Here is a 16474-nt window from a genome sequence, read left to right on the forward strand (position 1 = left end):
GTTATTTTCGATAGCATTGATGTACACACCTCAAATTTTCGGAAGTATTCTGTGGTCTTTCTTTCTACTCCCACACCCATAATGTTGAGGAAGTCTGGCGTGAGCACAAAGTGTTGATCTCTGTTGATTCCCATAAACTTCTTGACATTCCCCAGGATGTGTCCAAAGTCGATATGGAAGACGTTTCCTGTTAGACCGAAGGCACACGTACATTATACATTAAATTGGTGACTTGTGACATTCGATCCAAGATGATTCTTTGGCAAAATTCCTGCGACACTTTGGCAAATGTCCTGACGTTTCCAGTGTCTCCAGTGTGTGCTTGGTAGCTCAAAGCAATTTTTTGCTCAAAATCTTTTGAAAAAAAGTTTTTTGTATTGTAGTGAAAATTAAACTTTGAAAACAATATTTTCGATTTTTGTTTTTTTAAGGTCGAGCTTTCTTTTTTGCAACATGCGGAATGCATGCCAATCATTTTGGTGCATCATATATGTTACATAGTTATGGGAATGGCCCTATGGGGGACAAGTGCGGAGGACAATGGACTGGCATCTCATAGGCTGTTAAATTCATACCTGAATCCGAATGAAGGCAGCAATATTAATCATTTTAATTATATAAGCATCTGGAAAAGAGATTGTCTCAGGGAAATGATCACGTCTGTGTTGTTTTGCCACAACCCAATGGCCTGAGTTAGCATATAAATGCATGTAATTTACACTGTTAATCATTTTGGAATCTATTTCTCTCGTTATTATTTGCTGTTTGGTGGGTATTTTTTTTTTTTTTGTATACAGGATCGAGGCTCGTGAAAGAGCTAACATTTATCACACAAACAAAATCAAACAGACACACAAAACATATAATAAGGGTAGAGGTAGACAAGATGGGGAGAGAAGGGGAAGCACAAAGAAAACATTTGAGAGCAGGGACATCGGGAGATCTGTGGGAGGGCTTGGGGGGGAGGAGGCGTGGGAAGGGGGGGGAGGGGTGGGAGAAGTATAAAACATAAGGACTTCCAGGAAGGAAGTTGGTATTTCAAAAAAGTGAATCTGGGGTGAAATTTGCGGGGGTAGAAAAGATCAAGGTTTTGGATGGGGAAGATAAGAGATGGTGGTGAACAGCTGTTTTAAAGACCTGGAGGGAGGAGTGGGATTGAAGAGAGTGAGGGAGTTTGTTCCAGAGGTGGGAGAAAAGAGGAATGGAGGAGTGAAGGTGAGCAGAGCGTCTTGATTTTGGCAGTTTAACTCTAAGAGGGTTGCAGGCAGATCTTGTGCGACCTGCAGGAATATTTGGGGGACAGAGCCCAGAGAGCTGGGGGAGCAAGGCCGGAGAGGAGTCTGTGGAAGACAGAAAGACCACCAACCTGCCTGCGGTGAGTAAATGAAAGGCCCTCGGAGTTAGCTTCATCGCGGGAGATTCCAATGAATCTGAAAGCTTTGGTTTCAACAGCGTGAAGCCGAGCTAGGTGTGAGGCAGGAGCAGAGGAGGAGAACAGTATTCCATTGAGCTGCGGATGAAAGCCTTGTACAGTATGTGGTGAGGAGCTCAGGTGTGCCAAGGAAGGACTTCACACGACGGAGGATGCCCAGTCGGCGACTGGCTTTGGAGGCCAGATTTGAAATATGGTTTTGCCAGGAAAGATCATGGCAGATAGTGAGACCCAAAAGCTTGAGTGACAGAACTTCTTGGGGAGAATTATTCAGAAAGTGGATGGGAGGGTTGTCCAGTCAGTCTTTTCGGAGAGACATAGTAAGAGTGAGATTTGTCAGGATTGAAAGACAAGTTCCACTTGTTTGACCAGTCTGTGATTTTGTCCAGGTCTGCAGAGAGTTAGGAGGCTGCAGACTGCCGATCTGAGGGATGAGGAATGGAGCGGCAGAGAGTGGAGTCATCAGCAAAGAGATAGAGAGGATTTTCAAGAGAGTCAGAGAGATCATTGATGAAGACCAGACCAGAAGCACAGGACCCAGAACACTACCTTGGGGAACTCCAGCCTGAACAGGAAGAGGAGATGAGAGAAACCCATTCAGGGCCACACGTTGACTACGACTAGAGTCCCAGTACGTCCACAAGGCAAGCGTGGAGATTTCCATGGATACCAAAGTAGGAGAGTTTGGTGAGCAGTGCGGGGTGCCAGACCATATCGAAGGCACGTGATATGTCAAGGGAGACAGCTCTAATTTCCTGTTTGGCATTGAGGGCCTCCATCCATTGTTGAGACAGCGGAAGCAGCATGTCCAGAGTAGAGTGACCTGGTCTGAAACCAAATTGATGATCAGAGAGCAAGCCATTGGAGAAGAGCAAAGATTTCATATCCGAAGCAATGATGGATTCCATGACTTTGCTGATAATTGGGAGAAGGCTGATTGGTCTGTAGTTGCAAGGATCTGTTTTTGCACCTTTTTGTGTGAATGAATGGATGATCGTTTTTAAGGCCATTTTTCCCTGCTAGAGCGGGGGTTAGCCTTGGGGGCCCCATGACAATCATGGTTCCCTGTTTGAGGCAATGTTTTTATGGCCGGATGCCCTTCCTGACGCCAACCCTTGGTCACGCTCTTACGATGCGCAGGGATACAGTGTGCCTATTCTGAATTGGGGTACACACCGTGATCATTCATCCCAGCAAGCTGGTACTCAAATTTGCCGACCTCGGAAGGATGACAGGCTGAGTCAACCCCCCTGACGTTAATTCAGCGATCGACTGGGATTCAAACCCAGGATCCTAGGATCCCAAGCCGGCACCCTAACCGCTAAGCCAACGCCAGGCTCAACCCGGCACCCTAAACGCTAAGCCAATGCCTATGAAGGTGATATAACATAACAAATATCATGAAACATTTACATTTTGTAGTCCATTGTATAAATCAAATAAACATAAATGCAAATTTCACATGTGGAAAAAGTAAGTACACCCTTGGCTCTAATAGGTGGTATTGCCCCCTTTGGCAGAAACAACCTCAAGTAGGCGTTTCTTATAACTGTCTACCAGTCTCTGACATCGACTGGGAGAAATTTTTGCCCACTCCTCCATGCAGAATTCTTTCAGCTGTGCGATGTTTGAGGGGTTTCTTGCATGCACAGCTCGTTTCAAATCCCTCCACAACATCTCGATGGGATTTAGATCCGGGCTTTGACTTGGCCATTCCAGAACCATCCATTTCTTTCTTTTCAGCCATTCCTTGGTCGATTTACTGGTATGTTTAGGGTGATTGTCATGTTGCAAGGTCCACCTTCGGTTGAGCTTCAACTTTCTGACAGATGGCCTCACATTATCCTCAAGCACCCTCTGGTACAATGAAGAATTCATCGTGGATTCTATTGGGAGATTGGGAGAAGGCTGATTGGTCTGTAGTTGCAAGGATCTGTTTTTGCACCTTTTTTGTGTAAAGCGGTGATGTTGGCTGATTTCCAAGGTGATGGCAGATGACCTTGAGCAAAAGAGAGGGTGAAGAGAACAGAGAGAGGGAGTGAAGGAGCGGCGGAGCAGGATTTTAGGACCCGTGGGCTGATGCCGTCAGGTCCAGTTGCAGAATCAGAGTCGAGTGTTAACAGAAACTTTTCCACCTTGTCAGGAGGAAAGGACACATGGTCCAGGAACAGTTGGGTACGACTGGGTACGGTGGGTACAGAGAGGGATGGGTTTGGGACACAAGATTTAGAAGCAAACACAGAGTTGAGGCATTCAGCTTTTTCACGTGTGGAGTCAGCTGTGTAGCCGTTTGAGGTAAGCGAGGGGATGGAGGGGGAACAAACACCAGAAACGGATTTGACCAGAGGCCACCAGGATTTGGAAGAGGGAGACAGGTTTGAGAGTTCGGTCTTGAGAGTGGAGAGATATTGTTTGCTGGCTCTCCGGAGGGAGGACACACACTTGTTTCGGGCTTTGTGAAAGGAAATGAGATTTCCTTCCGTTGGATTTGCTTTCCAGGAGGCGAAGGCAAGTTGTTTCTGGGCAACTGCCTCACCACAAGATTCCGTGTACCATGGACTGGAGGAAGGGTATGACAACTGAAGGCGAGACGGGATAAATCTGTGCATGAGAGAGAGAGCAATTTACTTTGGAAGAATTCCCAGGATGAGTTGATGTCAGAGGCGGTAGAGATGGGAGACCAGTCCAGATGATTGATGGCTGCTTGAAGACCGTGCCAGTTGGCCTGAGTGAAATGAGATATTGAGATATCTCAGCCATCCTTTGAGCTAGGAAGCGGAAATTTCGGCACAATCGTGAGTAAGTGCTTTGTTAAAAACGGTATTTTTTGTTTTGGATTAATTAGTTGATTAATTACTGAATTATTATCGATTTATTAATGATTTATTTATTTTCTTTCTCATCTGGCCAATATCTCAGGCACATTTTGAATAAGGAAGCTGACATTTGGACACAACAATGACCAAGTAATTTGGCTGTAAAAGTTATTTTTGATTTGTTCATTAATAAATTAGTTATTTAATTTTTCGATTAATCACCTCATTAATTAATTTTCAAAAAGTTACAGATTCGGATGAAACGGTGGTGGTTTAGTTATGCCATCAGCCGATTTATTAAGAAATTAATTATTTTACGATTATATTATTTATCTTTTAATTATTCATTATTAAATTTATTTCTCATCTGGGCAATATCTCGGGCACCTTTTGAGCTAGGAAGCCGATATTTCGATATGACAGTGACCAAGTGATTTGGCTATAAAGGGTATTTTTGATTTATTAATTTGTCAATTAATCGATTAATTATTTTATTTTTTCAATTAATTTATTAATTTTCAAAAAGTTACAGATTCGGATGAAGCAGTGGTGGTTTAGCTATGCCATTAGCCAATTTATTAAGAAATTTATCATTTTACGATCATTATTTATAGATTTTAATTACACAATCAATTATTGTACACCTCTCCCTCCCAATGCCGTCTCCATGTGCTGCACGGTGGCAATGCTGCGCACTGGAGGATATGTTATTTATTTATTTGGCATGGGGCGGTGTACTTTGAATGTAGCTCTACTTCTTTGTTATTTGGCTTCTTTCAGTTGTATCGTTCACAACAGTTGAACAATATTTCATATTCATTTAGTTGTACTTCAGATTGTGTACTTTTGCAAGGCTCCTTCTCTTTAATACTATGATACGAAGCACATTTACCAGCACGCCTTTGGTAGTGCTGTTTTTAAATACTGTTTGCTTTCTTCCACCACAAAACCAGACGAAAGTGGCACGGACCTCTATGGCTGTACCCACCGTTTTCGGTGATCATGATGTTGTCATTGTGACGATCGCATATGCCAAGCACGTAGGTTGCAACGGAATAACCAGCTAAAGAACTCAAGAACCTCATCCTGGCAGCAATATTCTGCAAAACAAAATGAATGCAGTATAACCTCAACCATACATGCTCCATTGCTCCATACACACTTTCCCACTGATTAATCCCAACTCCTCCAAACATTTACCTTTTCCCATTTCTCCACCTTTCTCCCACACTTCTGCTGTATACTCCCTTGTATTCATTTTGCTCAATTGTAGTTTTCTCATTTTACAAACTCCCTTCAGGAAAGGATAAGGGTGGTGGGTCTTGAGTGATGTTTTGAATGTGATAGTCAGGGGTTAAATGTGATAGTCAGGGGTTAAAGTGATAGTCAGGGGTTAAATGCTGTGGGTTGAATGTTGAATGCAGTGCTGAACAGGTGGGTCTTGAGTGATGTTTTGAATGTGGTGAGTGAGGAGGAGTCTCTGATGGTGTGAGGTAGTGAGTTCCAGAGGGTGGGAGCAGCGATGGAGAAGGCCCTGTCCCCCCAGGATCTGAATTTGGTCCGGATGGGGGGGGGGGGGGTCAGGAGGTTGGTACCAGCAGAGCGGAGGTTGCGGGTGGGAGTGTGGCTGGAGAGCAGGTCAGCCAGGTAGGATGGGGCCAGGTTATGGAGGGCTTTGTAGGTCAAGAGGAGGATTTTGTACTGGATTCTCTGGGAGATGGGGAGCCAGTGAAGCTTGTAAAGGACGGGGGTGATGTGGAAGAGGAAATGTGTGGTGTATGCAGCTGGGAGGTGGGAGGTGCAGAGAAATAAATGCATTCGAAGTTCCATAATTGTTACCTGATTATGATGAAGACTTTTCGGGTGCGGATGGCAGCGTGATATTTCCTACCAGTCAGTCAGTTATCCAATAAATCAGAGGGGTATTTTAGCCCTTTACTTTTACATTAGACATGGGCTGACAGGATGGTCCAGAGGTACACACACTCACCTTTAATCTGTCTAGCCTGGGTTTGAATCCCGACATAGCTATAAAGTGTCAGTTAGGTGTTTTACAGACAGACAGGGTGATTCATCAATGTGTCTGCAGTCCCTCGGATGGACGTTAAACTGGGAGTCCCGTCTGCTAGCATGGGTTGGTGGACTTTAAATATCCCATGGTGTCCTTCACAAACATTATAATAATAATAATAATTCATTTATTTTGTATAGCGCTTTTCATGAAGCCCAAAGGCGCTTTGACAGAGTGCAAAACATAATGCATAACAAAACATGAAAACAACAATTGCAAAAAGACAAGAATCAATAGGGAAATATTTAAAGCAAAAGGCGGGAGAAGGAGAAGTGATAGTCAGGGGTTAAATGCTGTGGGTTGAATGTTGAATGCAGTGCTGAACAGGTGGGTCTTGAGTGATGTTTTGAATGTGGTGAGTGAGGAGGAGTCTCTGATGGTGTGAGGTAGTGAGTTCCAGAGGGTGGGAGCAGCGATGGAGAAGGCCCTGTCCCCCCAGGATCTGAATTTGGTCTGGATGGGGGGGGGGGGGGAGGTTGGTACCAGCAGAGCGGAGGTTGCGGGTGGGAGTGTGTCTGGAGAGCAGGTCAGTCAGGTAGGATGGGGCCAGGTTATGGAGGGCTTTGTAGGTCAAGAGGAGGATTTTGTACTGGATTCTCTGGGAGATGGGGAGCCAGTGAAGCTTGTAAAGGACGGGGGTGATGTGGTCACGGGTCCGGGAATGGGTGAGTAGACGGGCAGCGGAGTTCTGAATGTATTGGAGTTTATTGGTGATTGTTGAGGGTGAACCATAGAGGAGGCTATTGCAGTAGTCCAGACGGGAGGTGATGAAGGCGTGGATGAGGGTTTCTGCAGCCGTGGAGGAGAGGGATGAGCGGAGACGGGCGATGTTTTTCAGGTGAAAGAAGGCAGTCTTTGTGATCTGTTTAGTGTATTTGTCGAAGGAGAGGGTTTGGTCAAAGATGACGCCAAGATTCCGGATGAGAGGGGAGGTGGACACTGGGATACCGTCGATGTTGAGGGCAAAGTTATGGGTGGATTTTGTGAGCGTTTTTGGGCCAATGATAATTATTTCAGATTTATCACAGTTAAGTTTGAGGAAGTTGTTTGAAGCCAGGATTTTATTTCAGAGATGCAGTTTGTCAGAATAGAGTGGGTGTCGGTGGAGACGGACTTGGTGGGGATGAAAAGCTGGATGTCATCGGCGAAGCAGTGGAATTGGAGACCATGACGGTGGATTAAGTGACCGAGCGGGGACAGGTAAAGGATGAAGAGGAGGGGGCCAAGAACTGAACCTTGGGGGACACCTTGGGGGAGGGGAGCAGTGGGGGATTTGCATTTATTGATGGAGATGAACTGGCGTCTGTCAGAGAGGTATGATTTAATCCAAGAGAGGGCAGTGCCGGTAACGTTAAAGGTGGATTCAAGTCGGGTGAGGAGGATGGTGTGATCGATGGTGTCAAAGGCAGCGCTGAGGTCGAGGAGGATGAGAATGTTGAGGTTGCCAGCGTCAGAGGAGAGGAGAAGGTCGTTGGTGATTTTGAGGAGAGCAGTTTCAGTACTGTGGTTGGAGCGGAATCCGGATTGGAATGTTTCATACAGGTTATTGGCAGAGAGGTGATGTTTGAGTTGAGTGGCTACAGCGCGTTCCAAAACTTTCGACAGAAAGGGTAGGTTGGAGATGGGTCTGAAGCTGTTTAGGGTGTCAGGGTTTGGACCAGGTTTTTTTAGAATGGGGGTAACAGCAGCAATTTTGAGGGATGGTGGGATGATGCCTGTAGACAGGGAGGAGTTTATTGTTGCAATGATAAGTGGAGAGAGAGCAGGGAGGGAGGCTTTGACAAAGCTGGAGGGGATGGGGTCAAGAGTGCAGGTGGCAGTTTTCATTCCTATGAGGAGTTCAGACAGGTCAGTCGGGGAGACCGGGGAGAATTGAGACAGGGGAAGGCAGGATAAGGGGGGGCAGGTGGTTGGAGGGGGAGCGGGTGCGGCGGTGGTCAAGCTGTTGTAGATGTTGTCAATTTTGCGTTGGAAGAAAGAAAGGAAGGAGATGCAGTTGTCTACTGTGAATGACTGGGTGGTGGTGTCCAGGGGGCGGAGGAGTTTGTTTATTGTCGAGAAGAGTGCTTTTGGGTTTCCAGAGCCAGAGTGGATAATTTGAGAGTAGTAGGCGGCGCGGGCGTGGGAGAGGGCATCTTTGTAGTGTTGTAGGTGGTCCTTGTAGGCTTGGGAGTGAACTGTGAGACCTGTTTTATTGCGGAGTCTTTCAAGTTGGCGAGCACGAGTTTTCATCAGGCGGAGTTCAGGGGTAAACCAGGGAGCAGAATGGGTGAAAGAAACTGTTTTGGTTTTTAAAGGCGCAAGCTGGTCAAGGCAGGAGGAGAGAGTGTGGTTGTAGTAGTCAGTGAGGTCGGAAGGGGTGTGGAGGTCAATGAAGGGAGAAGTGGACATTTTTTCAGAGAGGGTGGATGAGAATGAGGTAGGTGAAAGAGCGTTTAGCTTACGGAAGTTGATAGTGCGATAATGTCTTGGTGTTGGGGTGGGGATGTTGATGGTCATAGTGATGGCTAAGTGGTCAGAGAGGGTGAGGTCGGAGCCAGAGAGATGGTGCAAAATTAATCCAGTGGAGCAGACAAGGTCCAAAATGTGACCACGGATATGCGTAGGAAAGTTGACATGTTGAGTGAGGTTAAAGCAGGTGAGTAAATCAGTGAAGTCAGTGGTTATTGTGGAGTCAGTGGAGTCAATGTGGATATTGAAATCACCAAGGAGGAGGATTGAGGAGGAGAGGGAACATAGCTGGGTCAGAAAGTAGGAGAAGTCAGACAGGAATAATGGGTGTGGTTTGGGAGGGCGGTAGACGACAGCCATGACTGACTGCGTGCGACCAGAGAGTTTAAAAGCCAGGTGTTCAAAGGATGAGGATGAGGCGATGGGGATGAGGCTGGTCCTGATGTCTTGACGGTGGATAACGGCAATTCCACCACCTCGGCCCTCCGAGCGTGGTTTATTGACGTAGGAATATCCATTGGGTGTGGTGAGGTTGAGCGTGTAGTAGTCCAGTGGTTGTTGCCAGGTTTCGGTGAGACAGAGAAAGTCCAGTTTGTTCTCCAGGATGTAGTCGTTGAGGATGAGGCATTTGTTGTTGAGGGACCGGGTGTTGAACAGGGTGAGCTTGATGTTGTTTTGAACAGCGGGGATGAATTCAGGTGATTTAGCCAGGGTTCGCAGGCAGGAGGTGCGATTTTGTGCGTTGCCGTGACTAGGTGCGCTGGGACGATGAGTGGGAGTGCGCTGAGCCGACCAGAGGACGGGGATGGAGTGACCTGATTGTACATATACAAACTTACGACCGGAGCCACGGTGAATGTACTTGGGTCGTCGGAGGAGTCCATTTGATTTGATGGCAGAGATGCATGATGGGGTGGAGCGGGTATTGAGCAGAAGGAGCCTTGCGGCGGAGTACCGCAGAGCCATGCCAGGCAGGAGCGGAGAGGCGAGCACGAGGCCAAGGTTGAGGTGAAACAATGGTCCCAACGCACGGGAGCAGGCCCAAGGAAACGAAGGAGACGAAGGAGCCAGGTAGGTGAAGCCAGGAGCAGAGCCGGGACCAAGCAGAGGGCAGACAGGAGCAAAGAGACGACCACGAGGCCAAGGTTGATCACGGCAAAGCGGGAAATGCAGCGGCAATCAACCGCCGCCGCTACAAATCAAGATCACGGAGGGAAAACCGCCGCCACACCGCTGCGAAGGACACAACCCACGAGAGCGTGCCCGAGGAAACAGCGAGCAGGCGAAGGAGCCAGGCAGGCGAAGCAGGGAGCAGAGCCGGGACTATGCGGAGGGCAGACTCAATGGCCAAAAAATCCGCACGACCACCAAAAAAGCAAGCCACAGACAGTGGCCCAGTCGAAGAAGCGGCGAGCATGTGACGCCGGCGTCCTCTTCAGACCGGACCGGAAGCGGAAGCCAAGGATGGAAGCCATATAAAAGGTTTGGAAGCAATTGACTATTTATTATTTGGATGATACGATTATCATCTCAAACTCTACGAGAAAACATTAGGCGAGCTATTGCCGGCACCCTGGCCAAATTGCAAATTCCAAATTCCTGCCCTAACTAGGCGAATGTCAGGCCTAGCCAGGCCAGTTCGTGAATGACTTGGACCAAGCTTCCCCTGGCTGATCCCACAAGGTGGTATAATAGTGGCCGTTAAGAAGCCACAAAAACAACTTTTGCATAAGACATATTTAATTCCTTCACTGCTCCATGATGCTCATTTGACACATCCAAAGGTAACCATAACCAAGACTTAGGAATGATGTCATAAGTATCGTGGATCATTCTAATCATCACATATCTGGAATACAAATACGTATAATGATCACATATTCCAGGCCAAGATCATGGCCTGGAATGAAACACATATCTATTAATATTATGTTTATAACTAGAATAGCACTCGGTAGAGCACATACCTCTGCCAGGCGAAACAGTCTACAATTTGTATACCACTGATACAGGCCTCATTTTCTTCCGGACCTGAAACAAAATCCAATCGGCTTGTTCTAGTCACCTACCCAACTCATTCACCAAGTATCGTCCGAATCCGTCCACAACTTTTTGAAATATCATGCTATATATCCATTTTAGTTTCATCACTCAATGGTGAAGAATCAATTTAAAAATTCTTCTGGATCTTCACCAAAGTTGAACAAATTCTTCCTTGTCGCTTACCCAACCGGTCCACCAAGTTTCGTCTGAATCCGTCCAGAACTTTTTGAAATATCGTGCTACATATCATTTTTGGCCCCATCTCTCAATGGTGAAGATTCATTAAAAAAATTACCCATATGGATAAAATCCATAGGCGTAGTTTGACTTCTCTATTTGGGGGAGAGGGAGAGAGCAGGGGCTTAATATTGATAATGGGTCTGACTTCCAAAATTATCGTTTGTTAGTGAAGTTACAGTGAACGTGAAATCACAAATATAGTTTACGTTCAATATTTAATCATCCTTGTTTTTTGTTTGAGCCTAATTTTTAGCCCGTCCCCTGCACAGCGTGTGTGTGTGTGTGTGTGTGTGTGTGTGTGTGTGTGTGTGTGTGTGTGTGTGTGTGTGTGTGTGTGTGTGAATGGATGAAAGGATGAAAGAACAAATTGATAAACATAAAGTACCAAACACACAAATGGCTTTATGGTTGGAGGAGGTAGAGAAACATGTGAAAAGGAGAGTTGTTGATTTGAAAAGAAAAGTTCGAATCAATAATCCGAAGGCAATTTTAAACAATCCAGAGACACGTGATTGCTTAAGGCAGCTTCAAACACAATATGTTATTGTCCCAAATGACAAAGCAAATAATAATATTGCATTTGTATGTAAAACATTCCACATTCAAACACTTTTGGAAGAATTGGGCTTAGACACGGGAATTTCAAAGACCTACAAAATAAGTAACGATAACGAAACAGACTTGATACAACACCATACAAATCACTCAACGGTGAGAAGACTGCTAGTTCCGGATAAACACCATAAATTACCATTCATTTACTGGATCCCAAAAATGCACAAACACCCTTGTAAGATGAGGTTCATCATCGCAAGTAGAGAATGTAGTTTGAAACCTTTGTCGGGCAATATTACAGCGGCAATGAAACTAATCTATAAACGCTTAAAAAACTCCCATGAAAAAGTGAAGTTTTATTCTGGTATTAAGAAATTCTGGATCATTGACAATTCCAAACCGGTAATCGACAGTGTCCATAATCTATCTATAATTCCAGTAATCTCTGTGTGTGTGTGTGTGTGTCTGTGTGTGTGTGTGTGTGTGTGTGTGTGTGTGTGTGTGTGTGTGTGTTTGTCTGTGACCGCTGTTTCTCGACAACCACGGGTCCGATATACTTGAAACTTGCCAGGTATATTGCTGGGGACCCGAGGATGTGCCTTTTCAAGGTTTCATATTAATCGGAGAAGTAGTTACCGAGCTATGGCGATTTAGCCGTTCGCCGTTCGCTTTGGCTTTGCGAATGGACCGAACCATTTCATGTAAATAGAGGGGGGGGGGGGGGGGGTTCTGTGGTCGTTCGCTTTGGCTTTGCGAATGGACCAAACCATTTCATGTAAATAGAGGGGGGGGGTTCTGTGGTCGTTACTGCATGTAAACGCATGTTTTTTTGCACGCACGTATGGGCAAGCACGTAATCGGAGAAGTAGTTACCGAGCTATGGCGATTTATTTACCAAACTAATCACAGTTACCTCCCACGGGTAACCCACGTACCCACGGGCACGGGCACCCACGTACGGGCACGTCCTAGTCTATCTATAATTCCAGTAATCTCTGTATGTCTGTGTGTTTGTCTGTGTGTTTGTCTGTGACCGCTGTTTCTCGACAACCACGGGTCCGATATACTTGAAACTTGCCAGGTATATTGCTGGGGACCTGAGGATGTGCCTTTTCAAGGTTTGAAATTAATCGGACAAGTGGTTACCGAGCTATGGCGATTTATTTACCAAACTCCGCAAGCCGTTCGCTTTGGCTTTGCGAATGAACCAAACCATTTCATGTAAATAGAGGGGGGGGATTGTCACCGTACTCGCAAGCCGTTCGCTTTGGCTTTGCGAATGGACCAAACCATTTCATGTAAATAGAGGGGGGGGATTGTCACCGTACTCGCAAGCCGTTCGCTTTGGCTTTGCGAATGGACCAAACCATTTCATGTAAATAGAGGGGGGGGGGGATATAATTTTAGATATCAGATATATAGTACGGGCACGCCCTAGTATTAATAACAAGGATAAGGCAAAATGTCTTTCAACCGTTGATTTTTCCACATTGTACACAAACATTCCACATGACAAGCTAGCAACTGCATTGGACAGAGCAATAGATAAAGCATTTGCAGGAGGTAATAGGGTATACATTAATGTATATCAAAACAGAGCACACTGGTCTGTAAAGGATAATCAATATTCATGCAGTTTTTCAAAAAGTAAACTCAAAGAAAGTATTCGATTTCTGCTGAACAACAGTTTCTTTACATTTGGCAACAAGATACTCCAGCAGAAAGTGGGCGTACCCATGGGTTCAGATCCCAATATACTCCAGCAGACAGTGGGCATACCCATGGGTTCAGATCCCAAGATACTCCAGCAGACAGTGGGCATACCCATGGGTTCAGATCCCAAGATACTCCAGCAGACAGTGGGCATACCCATGGGTTCAGATCCCAAGATACTCCAGCAGACAGTGGGCATACCCATGGGTTCAGATCCCAAGATACTCCAGCAGAAAGTGGGCATACCCATGGGTTCAGATCCCAAGATACTCCAGCAGACAGTGGGCATACCCATGGGTTCAGATCCCAAGATACTCCAGCAGACAGTGGGCATACCCATGGGTTCAGATCCCAAGATACTCCAGCAGACAGTGGGCATACCCATGGGTTCAGATCCCAAGATTCTCCAGCAGACAGTGGGCATACCCATGGGTTCAGATCCCAAGATACTCCAGCAGACAGTGGGCATACCCATGGGTTCAGATCCCAATATACTCCAGCAGACAGTGGGCATACCCATGGGTTCAGATCCCAAGATACTCCAGCAGACAGTGGGCATACCCATGGGTTCAGATCCCAAGATACTCCAGCAGACAGTGGGCATACCCATGGGTTCAGATCCCAAGATACTCCAGCAGACAGTGGGCGTACCCATGGGTTTAGATCCCAAGATACTCCAGCAGACAGTGGGCATACCCATGGGTTCAGATCCCAAGATACTCCAGCAGACAGTGGGCATACCCATGGGTTCAGATCCCAAGATACTCCAGCAGATAGTGGGCATACCCAAGGTTTCAGATCCCAAGATACTCCAGCAGATAGTGGGCATACCCAAGGTTTCAGATCCCAAGATACTCCAGCAGACAGTGGGCGTACCCATGGGTTCAGATCTGGCCCCTTTCTTTGCAAATTTGTTTCTGCACATGTACGAGTTTGATTGGGTCCAGAACATGTGCAGGAATAAATTAACAACTGCACGAAGATGCGGAAACATCTTCAGGTTCATTGATGATTTGTTGGCAATTAATGATGGATTTATATTTGAGCAGCTTCATGATGATATATATCCAAAAGAACTTGAATTAAAAAAGGAAAACCAAACTTCCACTTCAGTTTCCTTTTTAGAATTACAAATTGACATCCATAATAATAAATTTCACACCAAATTATTTGATAAACGAGATGCATTTCATTCCACATTGTCCAAATGCCTTTCTTAGACGGCAACATTCCCAAAAAGCTATTTCATGGTACGGTTGCAGGTGAAATAATTAGGACTGTGAGAGCAACCACACACAGCTCTGAACTGGTCAATAAATTACAACAACTAGTCAGACGTATGCTAGCACAGGGGGCTGTCGTTGGTAGATTAAAACAAGTTTTCTTTAATATCACAAAACGACACCAAATCGAATTAGTGAAATACAATACGAATATTAAAAATATTATTCATGAGATCTTTATGTAAATACAGTGCAATATAATAATTAAATATACTACAAATCAATGTTGCTCGGAATCAGTGGTTGCTAGGATACGGCAGCATGCAAAAAACCGTTACAGGTGACGGTTTGAACATTCGAAATACAGTTTGATGGAGAGGTAGATGGTGTGGTCGTGCTCGTTGGTAGATTGGTGTATTTAAGGTAAGATGTGAATGATTTAATGATATTATCATATTATGGAGTGTGTAAGGAAAGTTATAAATATATGATAATACATTAAATCCTATTGCGAGTAAAGTTGGAATAAGTGATGTTGCATTGATGGGTTGACTGACTGCCTGGACGCAACTGAGGTTGTGGATCTACTGATGTACCATCTATTGATGTGGATCCATGACCGAGGTTGTTGATCCGCCGTTTGGAGAGGTCCTGGGCTGAAAGGATCGAAACCTCGAGGAAGAACGGTGCCCAACTGATGATCCATGCAGTCGGGAAACGAGTCAATTGCTTACGGGTTAACGTTCTTGCTTTAGGTAGGGGAACTATGTTTGAGATTTGCAATTTAAATAAAGTTGAACATGGGATGTTGTGAAATTAACATCATTTACAACAATCCTTTAAATTATTTATATTTAAGTTTAGGAACAACCAATACTGTACAATTAATTGTGTGTGTGTGTGTGTGTGTGTGTGTGTGTGTGTGTGTGTGTGTGTGTGTGTGTACCGTATGTGTGTGTATCTGTATGTGTCTCTATGTGTGTGTGTGTGTGTATGTGTGTGTGTGTGTGTGTGTGTCCGGGCCGAAACTTTTTTAAACCATTTGAGTTTTGTCAATAATTTTCAAAAAAAGGTTTATTATGAGAATATGCGAGAAGGCAAATTAATAATTTTGGTCAAAAGGTCAAAGGTCAGTATCACATAAAATTGCCAATTTTCATCTGATCGACCTGAAATTTTAACAATTTGCATATTGGGTCACAGAATTGATTCACCAATCGAAAGCTAGAAACGGATTATTTTTTAGATCTAAAGATGAAAGGTCAAACCTACATACAATCATCAATTTTCATTTTCTATGAAAAAAAAACTGTTTTCATTATGTTGAGCAGGTGTAGGAAGAAGAGGACGACATCTGGATACAAACGAATGCAGACGGGCTTTGGATTTATTAGATGCTTTCTAGTTCGGCATGTCTACCAGCTACCACCAATATTACTATTAGCACAACAACAAATTCTTGAATAAAAAAAGAAATCGAGCACTTTATGAATCATATTTCCCCATCTATACACATTCATTAACATTGTTTTAACAGTAATGTACTGAAAAAAATTAAGGTGGGGGAATCCCCTCCCCCAACCCCCCCCCCCCCCCCACCGGCCCTCCCATAAACTCCACTGGTGCCAAAATCTAATCAATTTTGTCCTTGTCAAAACCCAACCTGTCCACCAAATTTTGTCTGAATCCATCCATAACTTTTTGAGATACACCACATGGCCAAAAGTATGTGGACACCCCAACATCACACCTGTATGTGCTCATCGAAATCATGGGCATTCCAAAATCATGGGCATTAAGATGGAGTTGGTCTCCCCCTCATGCTGCCAGAACAGCCTCCACTCTTCTGGGAAGGCTTTCCACTAGATGTTGGAACATTGCTGCGGGGATTTGCTTCCGTTCAGCCACAAGAGCATTAGCGAGGTCAGGC

At 45.1% G+C, this 16474-nt stretch overlaps 1 protein-coding gene across 6 annotated transcripts in view; it reads right to left on the reverse strand.

The window, feature by feature from the left end:
* The window catches only part of LOC137413345 (phosphatidylinositol 4,5-bisphosphate 3-kinase catalytic subunit gamma isoform-like), a 174278-nt gene that overhangs the window by 39583 nt on the left and 118221 nt on the right, over positions 1-16474 (reverse strand). For all 6 annotated transcript variants that reach the window (XM_068098736.2, XM_078767603.1, XM_068098739.2 and 3 more), the window contains 2 exons: positions 5237-5348; positions 30-187 (listed from right to left, as the gene is read on the reverse strand). In XM_068098736.2, coding sequence (XP_067954837.1) covers positions 30-187; positions 5237-5348 — 270 coding nt within the window. The remainder of the gene's footprint in view (positions 1-29; positions 188-5236; positions 5349-16474) is intronic.

Source organism: Myxine glutinosa, chromosome 1 (assembly GCF_964187855.1).
Source record: "Myxine glutinosa chromosome 1, kmMyxGlut1.1, whole genome shotgun sequence".
Classification (NCBI taxonomy): Eukaryota; Metazoa; Chordata; class Myxini; order Myxiniformes; family Myxinidae; genus Myxine; species Myxine glutinosa.